The sequence below is a fragment of the Tigriopus californicus genome, chromosome 1 (assembly GCF_007210705.1).
Source record: "Tigriopus californicus strain San Diego chromosome 1, Tcal_SD_v2.1, whole genome shotgun sequence".
In the NCBI taxonomy this organism is placed as follows: domain Eukaryota; kingdom Metazoa; phylum Arthropoda; class Copepoda; order Harpacticoida; family Harpacticidae; genus Tigriopus; species Tigriopus californicus.
The window spans coordinates 10,434,259-10,454,907 of NC_081440.1; the positions used below are offsets into that span (position 1 = coordinate 10,434,259).

At 42.8% G+C, this 20,649-nt stretch overlaps 2 protein-coding genes across 3 annotated transcripts; both read left to right on the forward strand.

Moving 5' to 3' along the window:
* The first annotated feature begins 804 nt into the window (after positions 1-804).
* Positions 805-3,171, forward strand: LOC131887534 (mucin-2-like). Of its 2 annotated transcripts, XM_059236158.1 has the most exons (4): positions 805-967; positions 1,610-2,234; positions 2,296-2,325; positions 2,430-3,171. In XM_059236158.1, exons 2-4 carry the CDS (start codon positions 1,628-1,630, stop codon positions 2,741-2,743), a joined length of 951 nt encoding a protein of 316 aa, XP_059092141.1. In that variant the 5' UTR covers positions 805-967; positions 1,610-1,627; the 3' UTR covers positions 2,744-3,171. The 2 variants fall into 2 exon arrangements, with proteins under 2 accessions (XP_059092141.1, XP_059092138.1); XM_059236155.1 differs by lacking the exon at positions 805-967 and having other exon boundaries at positions 1,352-2,234.
* A 9,378-nt stretch (positions 3,172-12,549) lies between these two features.
* On the forward strand, positions 12,550-18,652 carry LOC131880973 (multidrug resistance-associated protein 1-like). Its single transcript, XM_059227749.1, has 6 exons — positions 12,550-12,693; positions 13,600-14,260; positions 14,342-14,483; positions 14,550-14,944; positions 15,016-15,162; positions 15,225-18,652. The coding sequence occupies exons 1-6, from the start codon at positions 12,550-12,552 to the stop codon at positions 18,482-18,484; spliced, it is 4,749 nt and encodes a 1,582-aa protein (XP_059083732.1). The 3' UTR covers positions 18,485-18,652.
* Positions 18,653-20,649: the final 1,997 nt, after the last annotated feature.

Genomic DNA, 20,649 nt, shown 5'->3' on the forward strand with positions numbered 1-20,649 from the left:
ACTTGGTCGCAGTTTTGACTCGAAACGAATTGAGCCAAGGATTTCTTCCTCATTACTCATCTTGCTATTCACGGCCGCCATAAAAGACAATAACGAGGTTTCCTGCAATAAGAGGCCGGCCAGCCATCCCACCTATTCTTAGTTCGCAATAAGGCCAAAAAAAGTGTTGGTAGTTCAAAGTCTGCATATAGACCGACCAATTGATGTAGTTGCTCGTGACTTTAGGAGTTCCGATGAATCATATCAGATGAAACGATCGGCTTCCATAATCTCAAATATCTCCGCGAGTCACTCCGTTTTTAGGTAGGGTGAGGCAGACACGATGGCGGGCACAATGGCAGGTAGGGAGGCATCGACGCGTGTTTGGAGGGTAAACCTAAGGATTGGAGGCTACAACTTGGATCGACCTCGATTATCAATCATCGCTGGCCCATGAACGAGTGATCATTGTTTGAAGGATTGCAAACCTGAGGGTGGCCCTGCTCGACGGACAGATTGATGACACTTGGACCCATTGACATACGTACGGACGGACGTACATAGATAGATAGATAGAGCTGAACGAAGTTCTTTTCATTCAGACATTTATGCCAAAGGAATGTTTGTCATAGTCTATCCATCAAAAGGATTTTGCCTCTTTGCGTGTGGACTCAAAGCTTCGAAAACGCCGCGTTTGTCAAAGGGCGATGATTTCGAAAAATCTCTCTTTGATTCAATGTTCGGAACATTCTTAGACTCCTTTATGTGCATTGGAGCCATTCAAATGAACCTTCTTACTCTTATTGAAATCACTGGCTGAGAAAGTAAGAGAGTATGGATGTTGATTTCATTTTCAATATTCATTTCGCTCTCAGTTATCTATGAGTTGGCCTAGTCAAGTGGTGATCATCAATTCACAAATTGCTTAGATCCAAGTCTAAGAATTTATCGGCTGATCTCCAAGAAGGAGGGGCAGTGAGTGCTGTGGGTAAGCAACAAATACTGAATATTCCATGCATCGTGAATATTACGTCCTGTTTGGCGATGTTAGAAAAGCGCCCAAAGTAAAATACCCAAATCATCCAGAGGCCAAAACAGGCTCCTATTGACTGAGAGACACCAAGACACACACCACTAGATTGGTGGTGGTATCATGTTGAAGTATACTGCAGAGGTAGTAATAACAATAATAGCAGTGGTATTGAAACAAGGATAGGCACGAGTAGGCAGGTCACTCAGTGGCTGGAAGAAGGGAACTCGATAATATGTAATTAAACGCGATGAAACGACGTTTAAGCGGAACGAAAGGGTTCAACCTCTGTGCAATGCATTTCCTTATGGCATTCGTTTGGTGTGCCCCGAGTCTAGTCATCCATAATGATAATCGAACATAACTATTCATGGTCTAATCAAAGACCGCTCTTGTCTAAAGTAGAACAAGGGCGTTATTAAAGAGACCCTCAGAAATTACAGTGAATTGAGGCGTGCGCGATGAAGGAGATAACTTTCATCATCAATATCATTCGTGAGTTTACAAAGGTGGCAATTAAGAGGAATTTCATTGAACAAAGCAACAAGGCACAATCAACATACCACGGCTGTACACACATGGACGTATATCTTTTTTCAGATTTGACTCTACCACAACATGACATCAATACTTACAACTTCTGTGCTTTTCTTAGTCTTAGTACTAGGAACAGGACTCGGCATTGGAAACCCGCAGAATCCATTTCTAAAGGCTCAGAGAGAAAACGAAATTAGCCGCTACAGTGTAGGGTTTTCACCCGTTCGCAATCGCCCCTTCTCCCCTCAACCCTCACCCACCCCTCAGACTTCTCCTACCACAGTGACAGCCCCTTCTAGCACAACTCCGAAGGGCACCACGCCTCCCAGGTACATTATCAATCCCTACGGAGTGCCACAAGCCATCAATTATCACCAGCCTTTCACAGTGCCAAGCTCGGTCAATGTTCCGGGATCCATTGACATAAGCTATGGTGTTCCATCACCTTCAGTATTCACCGCATACCAACCCCTTTCACAAACTTTGCCAACAACTACTCGGTCAGTGCCTGTGTACAGATCCTCCACTACAACATTTAAACCGATAATGACAACAACTACGACAACAGAGAGAAGAAAATCGACCACTCCTTCATGGGACGCATTTGAAGCCCCTATGTCTCCCGTTGTACCAAGACCCAAGGGTTATGAAAGTTATGGATCACCTCATGCTCCACCAATAGAGCCAGGTGAGTCCAAGCAAGTATGTGTTATGTACATCTGTTAACGACAAAATATTTAAAATTTTAGAGCCTTTATCTTACGCTAATCACGCTCCAGGTATGTCTTACATCGATTATTTCTGCTGAAGATTATCGTATAATTCTAAGGACCCATTTGGATTATATCTACTGTAATGTGATATCTTTTCATCCATTCCATAGAATCATATGCTGGATACTATTACTATTATTATCCTTTGGAAGTGAGCACCCCTTCCACCACCACCACCACAACTACCACCACCACCACCACCACCACCACCACCACCACGAAAAAGCCATTGGTAGCCTTCTTGACCTCACCCAATGTGATTGGCTTCGGGGTGATAGTGTTGATCCTCGTTGTTTTCGTTCCTGGAATCGCGAACCGTCTGAACCAAGGCCGAGGCAAGCTACCTAAGATGGATGAATCCATATTTTGCTTCGTCATTTTCTGCAAATGCACCTCCAGTAGTACACTCTCTCTCACTCATTGAGCCAGTTAGTCAGTCAGTCAGTCAGTCAGTTATACATCCTAGCGACCACTTGAACGGCCTTCTCAGGTCAAAGGCTTGAAGCCCAATCATGACGAATCGAAAACATTCAATCATTCAAATTGAAAACAATTGGCAGTATTACTAGTCAAAAGTGAAACCGTGCCTGGGTCGCCACTCTTTCAAGCCTCGGTAGCGCAACTTGGACGCGTACCTGGGGGATTGAATTTCATTCGGTGTCAAATCAGGAATCTCGTTCTCACAAGTCACTCGTGAAAGTGAAAGGCTATTTCAAGACTTGGGAAACGAGTGTGACTAATTAGAAAATGCTCGGCATGCCAACATTCTTCTTCTCTCACTGTCCGCCACGAGAGTTCCATCCTCCAGTCCAAGTACCAGAATGTACATACGAGTATGCACATCAGATAAAGAATCCAAGACATAGAGCCAAGTTAAAACAGTCCTCGGTTCCTACACGTACAGTAGATAGTGTATACGTACATATGTAAAGACGTAATGTTGGCTCGAGAGGTGTTGGGAGGGAGGGACTTGGGAGACTCACGCCATTCTGGTATTTCTTTCAAAGTGCATGAATTCCTCTCCTCAGGGGGCTTGATGAATATTGTTTGTAATGCCCTTTTTTCTTGCAGCCTTGTCGAGTGAAGAATGGTCGTGGTTGGGCCGAGAAATCGAGGACAAGCTCGACCAATTGATCAACATTTCTCCTCCGAAATTTGCAGTGGATGATCAACTTTGTCTGCAGAGTCTCCAGTGCCATTGGCAGACTCTCAATTGGCTGTAAGTATCGAGTTGAGCAAAGGGAAATGATTTGATTAGAACAGGAGATTGAATTCTGCCTTTTGGCACGCCTCTCAAATCCCAGATCCGATCACAAAGCTAGCCAAACGAGAACCCGTCAAGGTTATAGCCTCAGAGGTGACAGCAACCAATTAATTTGGAAGGAATCTTCTGATTAAAGTTAGGCATTCCAGAAAAATGTGAGCTCATTTGAAAGGTGCTAATTAGCTGGGCTTGACATGCAATCTTTCGATTTATCGAGTTTCTGAAAATGACTCAACACCCCCTCTCTCTCTTTCTCATTGCTTTTTCAGACAAATTCCAGAGCTGACCAATTGGCAAGAGGAACCATCGGCGATCTCTACTTGTGGGAATATTATAAAGCAATGTCTCAAGTGAATCCGTATCCAACCGCTCAAATATTACTGAAACACTGTAGTAGTTATGACGACCTAAAGAATGAGAATGCTTGAAAGAAACTTCGACACTGTACGCCTCTTATTGATAGTCGTCACCCATATGAAATTGACTCTGACAAGCTGCACTTATAAACGAACTGTACCAACAGATTTATATACGTATACTCCAAATGATACTCATGAACTTGACAGGGTCGGTTGACAGATCTCAAGATAGAGAAAAATCACGGGATTGCTCTGACAAGGGATCATTATTCCCGGGCGGGCCAGTCAGCCAACTTTTGTTTGCCAAGGGCCTGTCGTCGTCCGCATTCATGTTCAAGTAAACGTCACCTTAGGCGTAATAGTATAATCATCACGAATGGATGTCACTGGAGATGCTTCGTTGTGGGGCTTTTTCCGCGTGCACTTGTCATTGAAATATGTCTATTGTATGCTCACTTATGTGCATCTGTCAAGGTGTGAGGTACTCATAAGCAGAGTACAACAATCGTCTTCGTCATCTTCTCTTCTTCTTCTTCTTCTTCTTCTTCTTCTTCTTCTTCTTCTTCATCATCATCATCATCAGCGTCATCAGCGTCATCAGCACCAGCACCTTCTTCGTTCGTGGTGAAATACTCGGGTGAATGGATGCCAATGCAATGCTAAAGATGAGCTTCAATTGCATTTAAAGATTGGCTTACTCGAAATTCAAGCTCATGAGAAGTAAACAACTACTGTACCGGTACATCATGTGCACATGTATCAAATGCAAATCACGACATTCCAAGCTTTTTTTAACCAAACCAAGCGTAATTTGATAGCTTATTTTTTCTTAAAGAAAAACTAATTGAATTGAGGATTGTTCAAGACAATGTACTAGCTGGGCGTTTGATTTTAGCTCGGCTTGTGAATTTATCAAAAGATATGCTTTTAGGGACAATGCCGACCCTAAAAAGGCACAAAACATATTTCCACTTTCGTTCAAAGGATGCAATCGCAATACGTCCTAATTGAAAAAGTCAGATCCAGCAAACAATACAATTTTGATCAATGTGTTCTACCCACTCTTTTTTAAGTCCGTATCTCCACAAACAGCACACGGTGGTTATATTTTCTGGTGAAGTGTTTGCTCAAATGCCAAGACATCTAGATATATCTTTCTTTGCTAAAGAAGCAAAAGAAACAACTTTTGTGAAATACACATGTTTAAAAGTAGCTCAGATAAGTGTGTTAAATCACTTAAAGCCCTCCTATTATGCTCATAAAATATTTGAACGATACCTGTGACAGTATAATTTTCCAAATTGTCACTTTTTGCAATAATCAATTTCTACGTACTAGCGATGTTTTTATTCAACGGAAGTAGAATTTTGTCAAAATTTAAGATTAAGCTTGATTAAAGCTGCGATTGACAAGTATGTCATCACAATTGTGAAATATTGACATTGAGCAAGTTTTAAGTTATATTGCAAACTATATTCGGGGTTTTCTACCTGCTTCAGAAAAGTGAAATATTTCCATTTATATTTCAGGCATAAAAAAAGCTTATTATATTTCTTGGCAATTGCTTTAAGATATAACCGGAGCAATTTGTAGTCAAATTTGACGAAAATGCAATTTTTAAAAACGAGATATCTTATCGTTTGCTCCATGGATTTGAATAAAATTCTAGTTGGAAACGCAGCTAAGGTTACTTCTAACATCTATTGATTACGTTCTTAAAAATGTTATCTCTTTGTAGGTTTCAAGTGGATGAATATAATCTGAGCAGGAACCCAAGATGATTTTTTACAAAAGTTGTTCCTTTTGTTTCAATAGCAACGAAAATTATTAGAGGTCTTGGCATTTCCCAAAAAAACTTTTATCAGTAACACCGTGAGCATTAAAGGACTGAAAAATCATCGTCCAAAAACCGTCTAAACCTGGTGCGTCAAAATAAATACGAAGAACGGAAATGGGTCCACTCTCCTGAAGAACTCGACTATTAATCCAAATAATTGTAGCATAGCGCTTAATCTTGAACGAGTTCACTTTCTTTTGAATTACATGCCTCACTCACCATGTGGATAATGAGCACCAAAGCATTGGTGACTACCCATATGAGGACAGGACTTCAATTCTACTTCCATTCGACCCCTTCATCATTAAAAAGACGTCAGAAATCTTTTTCCAGAGCCCAATCTCAACATGAAACCCCTTGAAAATTAAAAGCTATAAATGGACAGGTGATCTGAGAAAGAAAAATGATCTTGAAATTCGCCAGCCTATCTATCACCAGTTTTTGGGGTCGTGAGAGAGGCTTGTACGTACATACGTAGAATATATTCTAAGGCAGCAAGTGTTTGATTTATCACCGACAGCCGAAACCAGTTGAAGAGCATGAATTTTCCACATTAGGGATTATTCATTCCGAGGCTAAGAAAAATATGGCCATATCATGCCTGACACCCATAACTGGAAAATTATCGGTTTCCTGAACATTCCTTGGAATTGTGATGAAGGATGCATGATTGGCCTCATCCAGTCGCTAGTCGTTCGCGAACTCGCACACGACGAACGAAAGAATGAACGATTCCACGTTCACGCCGCTAGACGAGGAAGAACTCTATAGAAACACAAACATGGGTCCTTTCGAAGGGGTAATCTAGTCAAACCTAAAATCAAGGGCTACCCGATTGAGCTGTTCACTCATCTTGAGAGATGCATATGCAACTGAAAATGTCCTGGGTTTTGCTCTTTTTCGATGGATGAATGCAGGGTATGAAGTAAGAGGAAAACTGAGGATGATTCCGCCATGCACTGGTGTTACAATATCCAGTGAATGTCTGTAGCATCTTCAGCAATGAGGGACCCTCCAAGAATTGAATAAAAACGACAGCAGATTATCCTAGGATGTCAAAATATCATGATTGATCGGACGACTGGAGAAATATGTCTTTTTCTTGACTGCTTCCACATCCAATAAGAAGAGAATGAAAGGGACGAGAGGGGGAGCAAAAATTGATCGAAGGTCGTCTCATTGAATCTGGAGAAGATGAGATGAGTTTTCTGTGAGAGGTCATACAAACACATATCTCTTTTTCCACTTCAAGGTTTCGACTTCCGTGACCGAGTGCGTCATTGTAGGATTCCGTTCTGATTGACGCTCAATGGACATTGGAAATGTTTACGGAGGGAAGCAGGGAGAAGAGCACCAGACGGATCAGGTCTTATTAATATTGGAATTGAATCACGACCACCCGATCATGGTTGGCATCTTCAATAGCAGACTTCAAATGTACGAATGGACGTATGTGCCTCATTGATCCCATGCCACTTTCAAAAGTAGGAAGGAGAAAAAGAGATGATCCTCTTAAAATGAATAATCATAAATTCTCGAAACAATTTCCTGGCCTTCAAGAACACAATGGGACACCGTGGAGGATAAACACATTTGTCACGGAAGGACAGAAAGATAATGCCTTGCGGTCGAGTAGGACTAGAAGGAGAAGTAGTACTACTAAGTAGGTAATGAGTATCAGTAGGACTGAGGGCACTGCTGTGTAACTGCACCACATGGAACTTGAGGACAAGAAGAAAGAGAAGAAGGAATACTACTAATCTAATGATATTATTAGTAATAATAATGAGAATAATAGCCCATCTTCAATGAGAGAACTCCATAATGCAGCCAATAAAACAATTAGAAAAGGAGGTGTATAAAAGATTGGACGAGATCCGTTCGCTGCCTCTGCCCGACTAAAACCGTACCCCGTACCAGACGCCTTCTAATCAGCCCCATTCAGATTGACCCTTGGCCCCGTCCTCTCCTAAAACATCATTTTCGAGCCCAAAGCCCGATTGTTGGTACGACTACGTTGGGTAATCCAAAGGATGAAACATCACCTTTACCAAAGTTTTTTAGTTGGCTTGAGAGCGGGAGGAGTATCAATTGCTATCCAATGCACTTCCACTTGGAAAACGACGTAGAGATTAGTGTCGCTGCCGAAAAGACGTCACCAACGTGATCAAAGAATTATGCAAAATTGGCTCCAACTGAGACGACAATGGATGTTGGTGGGGTTAAAGCGACTTTTCAACGAGAGTTTCCAGCCTGACAGGGTCCAAAGTAATGCCTTCATGAAGGGCTTGAAAACGAACAAGCCGAGCCTCATCATGAGCCATGAACAAAAGTCCCTCGTCTCTGTTTTCAGGCAATAAAAGTCCTGGTTGCATTAACATAATGAAGTATTCTGTATTCAAGACACACGAGGTACTGGCATCACTAGGCAGAACAATGCATGAAATCAGCTCTTCCAAACTTAACAACTAGTGTAACCACGAAGCCAAACCATCCGACAACTTTTATTGTGTCTGTAATCTCTGGGGACGATGAACGGCTCTTAAGATCCACTTGGCAAAGCCAAGAAGACACATGGAATTGGTAGAAGCAAATATGTTCGCCCTAAGAAAAGGTCGGGTCTCTAATGGGTTTAGGATATTTGAGTTAATAGTACCCATCCAGTCCCATGAATTTCCGTCCCCAGCATGGTAAATGGATATCATTTTCTAGCCAGGGGTGGGTGGGAGATTCATCCGAAATCCCCACGTGCATTCCAAGCTTCCTCGACCACCTGAGGATCCGGGACCTATTTGTAATAGTCAGAATAGGCCTAATGGGATCAATTCCGGGCACTCGAGTGTTTCCAACATTTCCCGTTCCTTTTGGTTCTTCATTTTCTTCCCTCTCAAATCAAGCCACCTTCATATCCCCCCTCCCTCCCTCCCCCCTCCCCGAAATATCACGTTTGAGTTGATAGAACGCCTCGAAAATGAAAACAGAAAAACAGAAAGAAAGAGAGAGAGAGAGGATGGAGGACAGAAGGATGGAAGGAATAAGGCATCACTTCCGCGAATAAAGTGATTTTGAATTGTCTTTTGATTGCAATAATGTCGTCGTTCGTCTTCCTCTCTCGCCTTCCAATTCAATCTGGTCGATGCGACCTTTTGGTGGTGGAGAAGGAGAAGGAGGAGGGAAGGGGAACGCACCAGAAGTTCATTTCAAATCAAATTTGGATGCTGCTGCTGCTGGTAAGAGATTTCTGGATGAAGTATGTGCTCAAATCGCTCAATTCTGGAACAAAACCAAAAAGAATAGGATTGCTATAGATGAACATCAAGCAGAAATATGCTACCCTGGTAAATACTGTTATGGGGCATGTAAAACATCGACCACAACAGACAGCACCATTGAATTTAGAACGAACCTCAACATCATGGCAGGTCCATAATGCCCATTTCTATGATTCGGAACAAACCTCCGTTGTAGACCCTATTCTTGCTTGGTCATGCTCTTAGGTGGCATTTCTCCGCCAAGTGGTTTCTCACATGTCTGTCAATTCTCGGTTCTCAGCGACCTCAAAAAATCACAATTAAAAGCCATTAATCCCGGGGCTCATTCCTGGAAGGCAATCTGACGATCACGCCGTACTTTGATTGTAGTTCATGTACCTTCCCTCTTCATTCCTCGTCTTTTCTCCCCTCCTCCCTGTCACCTTCCCTCCCAACACAAAAGGTGTGTGCGTGTGAATCAGATTGTATGAAATTAATTTCAAAACCTTAATTGTTCTTTCTTCTCCGCTTGTCGTCATTGGAGCCTGTGTGCCTTGATGTAGGCCGATTTTAAGGGAGAGACGCAATATTGTGAAGTCATATCGCCAGACACGTTGTACTGTATGTATGTAGTTCATATACCTGGATGGCCCAGCTCCAGGAGTGCCAGGACAGTTTCAAAGTTCAATGAGTTGATTATGATTCATCAAGTCCAGTGGGCTTATTGCGGTTCGTATTCCAATTAGTCGAGTTCTTGCCATGCAATGAGGAAAAAGGACGCCATCAAAGCCCCAGTGATCCATGTTGTATACAATCAACATGTGGCCAGACTGGTGCCCCAGAAATCAGTGTTCAATTAAATGCCAAAGAACAAAATTGACAGGGGTCTTTGTTCTCTAGTTCTTTTGGGTCTGCGTCCGGTTCAATCAACTCACTGCAATAGAGACTGGCGATCAAGTGCTCATTTTGTAAGTTTCACCTGAAATTTTGAGCTCTATTTGTATGTACAACACAAGGGTAGTATGGTGAAAAGTTCAGGTGCGTTGTTGAAATATTTATATCTAGATTTGACGAAGCATGGCAGAGCGAGATTTGTTGGGAACATAGAAAAAGATGCCGAAAGGCTCAAATAAACCATCGTTAATCAAAGGTTTAAAAAGGCCGTAGGTTATCGACACACTGTTATTGCGAGTTGATTGGGTTTCGGAAAACGAATTGCTCATATTACACTGTTCTGGCCAGTGCTCTCGCTCCAGAATACCGTACTCACTCCACTTATTGGATTCAGTCAGTTCTCGCAGGAGGCAGGAAATCTTAATTCGTGAAATAAATCATGGGGTTGAACCTTGGATGAAGCCCATTCAATGAGATTGTTCTCGGTTCGATGAAAAAGTAGCCAACGGGGAATAACCACATATTGGTTGGCAGTTAGTCTTTGGAATCCGAGCATCCAGATTAGATGGGGATGCTACACCAAATCATTGTTATGGCACACCTCGGCTGGATCTCCATTTCTGTTGAAGAGAGCTAGGGAGGTGATTGCATTTGAAACTTAATACCCGAGTGATGAAGCATCCTATTCCCACGCACACTCATTGCATTCAGGCCATGGGCTCGGTTAGGCCCATTCATCATGATATCTCTTGACGTTTGACTGATCCGTAAAAAGCTCATTCTCTTCAATTATGCTAATTTAATTGAATAAACCACCAGATGAATTCTCCTTCAAAGCTTGACAGCGAGCGTGCTTTTTTTTATGAATTCCATTTTAGGTTAGCTATTAGTGACACTCGGTGATGTTCTCTTCAAAGAACGAGAGCTGTCATTACGCCATGAACCTGGAATGACCTATAACCTGTTTAAGGAAGACGATTTCAGATACCAAAAGTATTCGTTCATTACCTGTTGCGATGTGGATGTTTGTCGGAACAAGGGACGAGGAAAACGTTTAAAAAATGTCTGAATGAGTGGGTTCTTCTGCCCTGAGGATTCGAAACATTTGTAGATCAGTCTTTCTTAAGTATCTCAAATGCTTGGAATTATATCCCAAATCACCAGGCAAGCAGCAAGCAAAGCAAGTAAGCTGAACAATGGCTTCAGGGAAAGTTATGTTTGGCACGACGTTCCTTAAGGAACAACTCGAGGTCTTGTGAGTCGACTTGTAAGATTAAAAGTACTGTAAGTGGAAGGGAACTTGGAACATTTGGAACTTGAAAAAGAAAGCGAACTTTACCTGCTGGTTCGAGATTCGAGTATCATAGTCCTTTTTTCCTAGTGCTTGAACGTGATTAATCAGTTGTGGTTGCCTAAAATTGCTGAAAGTTGCTGTGGCAAGGTTTAGAATTATTTCAAACAAAAAGTACTCCTTGAGAACTAATGAGTTTAACATAAGAGTTCCATATGCCAAGTTTCAAAATGTTTCAAATCTAACACCACTCTGTGACAATTTATGCATTCAACATAACTTTTCGTCGATAACTACCTTCGTACAGTAGCAGCAATATGTGAGAATTGCGAAACGGAATACTTGTATGATCAAATATCTTCATCATTTCTCCTCGCTCCCAAAAATGATAGCCCGTCAAATCAAACCTAAATGAAATGATTCGATGGGGTAGCACCAACTCCAGAAAGTTTAGGTCTTATAGTAGTGCTCAATGTCCCCCAAACCTTCTGCATTCATTAGGAATAAATTAGGTTATTTAAAAACATGAAATAACGAAATAGCACTCCATATCAGCCAAGGGCACCATAATATCTGTGAAATAATCTTAATCTAGGTACTATCCGTACGTAGATGTGAACTGAGGTTCTTAATTTGCATTGACTTCCTTGTGTTTGCCGGAAAAGGAAATTAGTTTTCACGTAGACAAATTGACGTGGACCAAATCAATCATTGCCTTGTCCGACAAGTCCAATTCAACAGAGTACAGTAGATGACTTTACGGGTTTTGTAAAACAATCTCACCATAACAGATGTCAGTCAAGCATAGGCGAACTGAACACCCTTGTGAACCAGATACCACCTATCAAACACATTTAGCATTGGGAAGAAGCATGTCAATCAACGCGTACGGAACTTTATAGCACACACGATATTATCAGTCAACATCAAGACTTTCTTGTTAAAAAGATTAGAGTTTTACTTCGCCCTCTTGGGCTCAAGCTAAGGACCCAAAGGTGTTGTGAATAGTTGCTTCTTTTACATTTGTTTACAACCACGAAACCTCTCATCTTCTTTGATGCTGATCAGATACGTGTGCAGTCTATTCCAGACGGTCAACAAACGCTTCCCCGAAAATATACAAGTATTGTATATCCACCAAAGACCTACCATATCCTCAACTAAGAATATGTATTTCGTCTGGCACGTTCTTTTTTATGATACATTTCTTTATTTCAATGCCGACCGACTCCCATTTAGCGGAATTGATCGAAAATTGAGGCCAGCAAGTCAGATCATTTCGTTCTCCTACTCACTGGGAACACCTCCATAGACATTCAATTATCAACTGAATCATGGGTGGACACCACAATCCGAACAAAAGAGAAGTCAAGATCTTCAGAGTCGTGTCCCCAAACATCGCCAAATTTGATATCGATAAGGTTGATACGCCCAAATTTCGGGAGATTCGTGCCATGGTTTTGATTTCTAAACCTATTGTCTGTTTTGATTGTGTGCCTTTAGCATTGGCCGTCAATAGTATCAGAATGATCATTTATGATTATTTAGGGCTATTTACCCACAGCAATTTCACTCGAGGCCTCTTGAAAGACCTGCTTGGACACGATGACTTGATAATTTGGGTTTTTGAGAACATTCCTTGTCAACTTGAAGTCATCGTTGCTGTGACATGAATTGGTAAGAGGAGGAGAAGGGAGAAGGCGAGGAGAATGACGACCGACCGAACCCAACTATCAACAAACTAAGTAACTAACTCACTTGTCGTAATCGAAGTAGCGGCAGTAGGGGCAGGAGCCGCAGCAGCAGCCGCCACAGTGAATGGTGATGCAATTCATAGAAGAAACATTCTACCGCATTGCAAACTCACTATCTACCCGTATATCGTGTATGAAGGTTGAAACTGTAGAAGTACAATGGTCAGCAGCAGTGGTGGTGGTGGTGGGGGGGAGGGGGGGGGGGGTGGCAGTAGCATTGATGGATGAACTAGTTGACTTCTCGCGCCTCGGACAAGATTAATTTCATGCTGATTTTATTCGTTTTCTATAGGCTCCCAATGATAACTTCATCATCAAAGAAAGAGTAACTTGGAGCAAAGGGCTTTTTTGCAACACAAACTTGATGCACTTGGTAACAACTACGACTTTTCAAAGCAGAAAAGAAGATGCTAAGAAAAACTATGGGTGTAATTGAGATAAGATCATAAGGCGAAACGTACGATCATTGCGCAATTCACACCTAAATTATGAACCCAATCAATCACATGGACACGAACAAACTCAATTTCATTGGGATCGATGACAAGCTACTTCAATCTCGAAAATATTACCCACAAAATTGAATCATTGCTAGGAATTGCTTGAAGTGACGACCTTCATTGCTATCAGATTTGTGGTCGCAATGAAACCTGTAAATGTTGTCCGTGTGACATTAGCTCATTCTGCGAACAACTCCAAGAGAGTCAAAACGAACCTTCCATGGCGTCGTTTTGTGATGATCCTCTTTGGGATCTCAATGTGACTTGGTACACGGACAATCCCGATTTCACCACCTGTTTCCATCAAACCGTCCTCGTCTATGTTCCCCTGGGGCTTTTACTCGGGCTCCTGCCCGTGGAATTCATCTACATTCGGAGATCCAAGGATCGGAACATTCCCTTCACGATTCTGAACCTGACCAAGATTGTGCTGAATCTGATCCTCATAGCTCTGCCCATCATTGACTTGTTCTACGTCATTAACCACGATGCTGCTTGGGTTCATTTGGTGGCTTCCATCATTCGATTGATCACTTTCGTGGTCACATTGGCGGTATTGTTCATGTGCTTGCGACGCGGTCTTGTCACTTCGGGGGTATTATTCTACCTATGGACTTCACTTCTCGTGGCGGATGGTCTGACGTTTCGGTCTGTAATCATGTCTGGATTGGCCAAGGGACCTAACGCAATGACTCCTTTCATCACTGCTTTAATACAATATCCGATCATCGTGGCCATGTTCTTTTTGAATTGTTGGGCTGATGCCCAACCCAAGCAAATCAACTTTGATGGTAAAAATGCAATCCAAATTATACCTATTGCTATGGCTGTGAAAAACCGACGAGGGATTGACGGATCTTTTGCTCTTCTAGATAATTTGTCCAATATTGTCCCTGAGAAGTACTCCTCGCATATCTCTAAAATGCTCTTTGGGTGGGTGGATCCACTCATGCTCAAAGGTTGGAAGACCACTTTAAAACAGTCTGAGCTTTGGTCATTGAAGTTTAACAACAGGTGTGACAAAATAGTTAAGAAATGCAGAAGTCTTTTGTTTGACTCTGGGGAGTGCTTATTTTCTAGATGTGCTGGTGTAATCCCAAGTTGGGACAAATCATGGGAGAATCAGGTGAGGAACGCCAATGGAAAGACCATCTCCATCCTTCCCACTTTGATTCGAGCCTTCGGTCCGGCCTATTTCTTGTCTTCCATCCTTATGTTTATATTGAGCATTCTGCAGTTTGCCAGTCCTCAAATTGTCGACTTGCTCATTGCCTTCGTCTCGTCGGATGATCCTAACTGGAAGGGTTATTTCTACACATTCCTTATTGTGGGATCCACCTTGACTGTTTCGGTTTTGAACTCGCAGAGTTTTTATCAAGAATACTTAGTTGGACTCCGAGTACGAACAGCCTTGATTTCTGCCATCTATCGGAAATCGTTAAGGTTGTCGAATTCAGCTCGGAAAGAAATGACCGGTATATGGCTAGAAATGGCCCATTTAATTGGCATCTTAGTTTCTACTTATTCGTTATTTTTTCCTTTACAGTTGGAGAAACCACTAATCTAATGCAGATTGACACACAGAAGTTCATGGATCTGACCTTGTACTTAAACTTGATATGGTCGAGCCCGCTACAAATTGGATTGTCTCTCTACTTTCTCTGGGGAACTTTGGGAGCCTCATCTCTGGCCGGTATTCCTCGAGTTGTCTTGGAAATTTCGATTCCTATGATCATGCATTTATTTCTTCCACAGGTTTGGCTGTGATGATTTTATTGCTTCCCTTGAACGCATTGATAGCCTCCAGGCTAAAGAAACTGCAGATCTCTCAGATGAGAAGCAAGGACAAACGGACCAAACTCATGGACGAAATCTTAAACGGCGTCAAGATCTTGAAACTCTACGCTTGGGAGACATCTTTTCAAAGGCAAGTCCTACAGATCCGAGAACAAGAGGTTAAAGCTTTGAAGGTGATTGCGTACTGGAACGCTGGGATGACGTTTCTGTGGACTTGTGCCCCTGTGGTCATCGCACTGGCCTCTTTTGGAACGTTCGTCCTCATTGATCCCAAGAACATACTGGATGCCAACACTGCTTTCGTCTCGTTGACTCTCTTTAATCTTCTGAGAGTCCCAATGAATCTACTTCCCATGCTTATGGTGTACGTGGTTCAATGTCAGGTCTCATTGAAACGAGTCAATCGATTCATGAACGCTGAGGAACTTGATCCCAACACGGTATCTCATAGCAAGCATGTAAAAGACGCCATTCATATTGATAACGCGTCGTTTACTTGGGATCGAAGTGGCGAGCCAACCGTGAAGAACATTAGCCTGAAGATCAAAGAGGGATCTCTGGTGGCAATTGTGGGACAGGTTGGAGCGGGCAAATCATCACTGATTTCAGCCATGATAGGAGAAATGGAGCGGACCCAAGGCAGCATCAACACGAAGGGCAAGATTTCCTACGTCCCTCAGCAAGCGTGGATCCAAAATGGAACACTCCAGTACAACATCGCATTTGGTAACAGGTTCAGCAAGAGCCTCTATAACAAGGTCATTGACGCTTGCGCTCTGCGTCCCGATTTGGAAATGCTACCCGGGGGAGATCAGACTGAGATCGGCGAGAAAGGTATCAATTTATCTGGAGGTCAGAAGCAACGCGTGAGTATGGCTCGTGCCACCTACAATGGAGGCCAGCTCTTTTTCTTGGACGATCCCTTGTCCGCTGTCGATTCGCACGTGGGAGCTCATATCTTCAAACACGTGATTGGACCTGAGGGCATCTTAAAAAACAAGACGAGGATCTTGTCCACTCATAGTGCCAAATATCTGCCTCAGTGTGACAACATTGTCGTGCTGAAGAACGGGGAGATCAATGAGATTGGCACCTACAGGGAACTCCTACGAGACGATGGCGAGTTCGCAGAATTTCTCATTCAGTACTTGACGGAGGAGAGTGACAAAGACGAAGAGGAGGAGGATGAGGTCTTGGAGAATCTCAAGCAAGAACTTGAAGTTGTCATGGGTAAAGAGAGGTTCCATCGCCAGCTGAGCTATGCCAAGTCTCAGAAATCAGAGAGCAATCCATCCATGAAGAGTGGAATGACCGGAACCAAGAGAGAACGATCCAGGCGAACACGAAAGGAATCGGTTATGACCGACATTGAGAGCATCAAAGATCATATTATTAAACCAGGCACCCACTTGATCGAAGATGAGAGGGCAGCCATTGGAGGGGTCAAGTGGACCGTTTATGGCTATTATTCGAGGTCAGTGGGTCCACTAATGTTGGGCATCTCGCTCCTTCTCTATGGGGGCTATCAAGGGTTCTCAGTTGGAAGCAGTATTTGGCTCTCCCGGTGGTCTACAGACCCCTTAGCATCAACGGACACAAGCGTGAGGGATTTATATTTGGGGATCTACGGCGTCTTTGGTCTGTTGCAAGCCGCATTCATCATGACGGGAACGGTGTTCCTCTCCATATCGTGCTTAAATGCCGCAATCAAGCTCCATGCCACCATGTTGCAACGAATCCTCCGGTCCCCGATGTCGTTTTTTGACACCACTCCCTTGGGTCGCATTTTAAATCGATTTTCCAAGGATATCGATATTGTCGACATCACCATTCCCCAAATTCTCCGATCCTTGTTGGTTCAGATCTTGACGGTTCTGGGCACTATTTTTGTGATCTGCTTCGCTAACCCTTTGTTCATTGTCGTGATCGTTCCAGTTTTCGTGATCTATTACTTCGTACAAAAATTTTATGTGGCCACAGCTCGACAAGTGAAGCGCATGGAATCGATTACTCGGTCGCCAATTTATAGCCATTTTGGAGAAACCATCAGTGGAGCCTCCACCATCCGAGCCTATGGAGTCAAGGACAAATTTATTGAAGAGAACGAGTCCAAAATTGACATTAACCAGCAATGCTACTACCCAACGTTCGTTTCCAATCGATGGTTGTCCATTCGTCTGGAATGTATCGGAAACTTGATCATCCTTTTTGCCGCCTTGTTCACCGTCATCTCTCGGAACAAACTTGATCCTGGCCTGGTGGGATTAACTCTTAGCTACGCGTTGACCATCACCAACTCGATGAGTTTTCTCGTCTCAATGACTTCGGAAATCGAGACCAATATGGTTGGAGTGGAGCGCATTATGGAGTATCAAGAAATCATTGAGGAGGCTCCTTTGGAAATCCCAGAACAAGATCCCCCTGCGAATTGGCCTCTCTTCGGGGTGGTCAAGTTTGACAACTATCAAACTCGCTATCGCGAAGGACTGGACCTCGTGTTGAAGGGTATTGATTGTCACATCCAAAGTGGGGAAAAGGTCGGGATTGTCGGTCGAACTGGAGCTGGTAAATCCAGTTTAACTCTAGCGTTGTTCAGAATCATTGAGTGTGCCGGAGGAGCAATTCTGATCGATGGGCAAAATATTGCTCTCATGGGGCTGCACAGGCTTCGTTCCCGATTGACGATCATCCCACAAGATCCAGTTCTATTCTCAGGCTCGCTCCGGATGAATTTAGATCCCTTTGACCAATATAGCGACAAGGAAATTTGGCAAGCCTTGGAACACGCCCACTTAAAGGCGTACGTGTCGAATCTACCCAAAACCCTGCTGTTTGAAGTGAACGAAGGCGGCGAGAACTTGAGCGTGGGTCAACGGCAATTGGTCTGCTTGGCTCGAGCTCTCTTGAGAAAGACGAAGGTTCTGATCTTGGACGAGGCCACAGCCGCCGTGGACTTGGAAACGGACGACCTCATTCAAGCCACGATTCGATCGGAGTTTTCAGATTGCACGGTGCTCACCATTGCTCATCGGTTGAACACCATCATGGATAGTTCCAAGGTCATAGTTTTGGATGCAGGCCGAGTGATCGAGTTCGATACCCCGGCCAATTTACTGAAAAACTCCAAGAGTGTCTTTTACGGAATGGCTGACGAATCTGGATTGGTCCCCAAGCCGGATCTGATGAATTTTGAAAATCTTCAGAATGTCAAAGAATGAAATGACGATGAGGAAGTGTAGAAAAAAGGTCTCACCCAAATGAGACAAATGGCCAAGTGCAATTCATTCACTGCATGCAAGATGCAAAGGAAAACTAAAACGCATGAATACGCAATAAAAACAAGTAATGGCATTCGGGTGTTGCACAAACACGCCATGAATGGCTGAGATTGGGAACCATTTGTATTAGACACAAGTAGAGTCGTCGATAAATCTCCTAGAAATGAACATGAAAATCCCATAAATTTGAATACACATGAAAGTGCATTTCCAATCCCAAATACGTCCTCAATGAGAAGGGAGGGAAGGTTCCAGCGGAAACAATTACACACAATTTGAAAAAAGGCTAATGTGTTTCTTTGCATTGTTCATCCTTCTAAAGCACTTAATGTTCATCACGAAACCTTAAATAGCATTTATCTCGAGTGGGCTTGAAACGGCTGCAAATCACGAGACGGTTTCAAATCTTTCGTCGTAAGTGAGACGACGAGTAAGTGAGTAAGTCTCTGATTAATGGTCGGAGTGTTTAAGAACAAATTTTCGATTTCAAATGTACAGTACTTTTGGTGGTAGTAGTAATCCTGAGCGGCGTCGATTGTTCGAGAGGAAAAACCACGGGTGAACTATGCCCTTCAACAAAAAAAGCCGAAACGAGTCGTCCGACATTGGTATAAATTCCACATCTCAAATGTGCATGGTTGCAATAACGTGTTGAAATGTGAGATCCCCACATGAGTTTTCTTCTGCCCGCCATGTCTTTCTTAAACTGACAAGCCGTTTCTTTTTCGGGTCCCCGGTCGTTCCTTAGAGGGCTCAAGACTAAGTATGCACAAAATCAACACTTCTCAGACATCTTTAACATCAGAAGACGTCAAGTAATGCAAATTATTTGAAGGCATGGTCATTTCTCGTGATAAAATAGATCAAGGGATCACCATAGCTTGCATCCAAGTAGTAGTAGTAGTAGTAGTAGTAGTAGTAGTAGTAGTAGTTGTCCAAGGGACATGTTCTGCTCATTGGCCAGTCTGGTGACCATCATCGACTTGATTTACTCACTGAGACAAGATTTGAGTTGCACACTTCTCGGCGGGTGTGAAGCAAGATGGCCATGAGGCTATTAAAGAGACGATTGGCCATGTGGTGGGTTGTTCGTAATAGATGGTGGTGTTTGAATAAAAGCCCATTAGATTAGGTTATGCATTGAAAAGCCATTTGAAGCATCACGAAATGCCGCCTCTAACGGCCTCTCTCAAAGAGGCGCTCTCTCTCTATACACATGGATTAATGTCACTTGAGGCCGAGGGTAAAAAGATCAGTCATCTTGGTCGACGACCAACAAATACCTCGGCATCATCATCATCATAGTCATCATCACCATCCCCAATGGAGTTGACCTTGCATACCAACAAACTTCAATTGTAAGTACGTAGTACATGATGCATTCAAGTGCCGTATTTAGGATGACAGGAGATCTTGATACCGAGTCACCCTGACGATGAGGAAGATCTTCTTCCCCTTGAGACCAGTTATTAACCTCTTAATCCTGGTCACGAGAATTCAACGCTCGGATCTCAAGCCGGCGTTTTTTCTTTGAAAGACAATTTTACGGCTGGTTTTTGCGGTATTGCCTTCCAGATTGCTTGTGAACCTTAGCTATAAGATCATAGATCTTTGAGCTTGAGGTTGAGGTTCTTCATCACATATTGTTAATCTTTAGGTCAGCTGTCACTAAAGGTGGGCGTTAAATTGTTAAGTGTGAACATTTTGGCATCGATTAACACTTGTGGAGTTTCATTTTCAATAAACAAACGACTTTTTGACTCGTTGAAATTTTAACTTTCAGTTTCGTTCCCCTATTTTTAACTAAAAGACAATAAATGTTCAGTTTCTTCTCTTTGAAGCAACATATCTTTTGGCACCATTTTAACACAAACATGATTTCTGTAGATATCAAATGAAAGAAAAAATAAGTTCCTGAATTCCTCAGATTTGACAAAACGTCTTGTCATTTGTCATTTTGACATATTATGCCCGATGATTGGCCCTAGTTTACGATCAACTGTCAATACATTTGGGTCAAAAGTAAATCATAAACAATTCATGAACTTAAGTTGCAGATTAGCAATCAACAGTATTTACTCTTTGCTGAACGATGAAGCCCACCA

Excerpts from the sequence above, each read along its gene's own strand:
- LOC131887534 (XM_059236158.1), top strand. The coding sequence starts at position 1,628 with ATGACATCAATACTTACAACTTCTGTGCTTTTCTTAGTCTTAGTACTA. Across the intron at positions 2,235-2,295 it reads TGCTCCACCAATAGAGCCAG|AGCCTTTATCTTACGCTAAT; the intron begins GTGAGTCCAAGC and ends TTAAAATTTTAG. Across the intron at positions 2,326-2,429 it reads TTACGCTAATCACGCTCCAG|AATCATATGCTGGATACTAT; the intron begins GTATGTCTTACA and ends TCCATTCCATAG.
- LOC131880973 (XM_059227749.1), top strand. The coding sequence starts at position 12,550 with ATGGGTGGACACCACAATCCGAACAAAAGAGAAGTCAAGATCTTCAGA. Across the intron at positions 12,694-13,599 it reads TTTTGATTTCTAAACCTATT|ATTTGTGGTCGCAATGAAAC; the intron begins GTCTGTTTTGAT and ends CATTGCTATCAG. Across the intron at positions 14,945-15,015 it reads AGCTCGGAAAGAAATGACCG|TTGGAGAAACCACTAATCTA; the intron begins GTATATGGCTAG and ends TTTCCTTTACAG.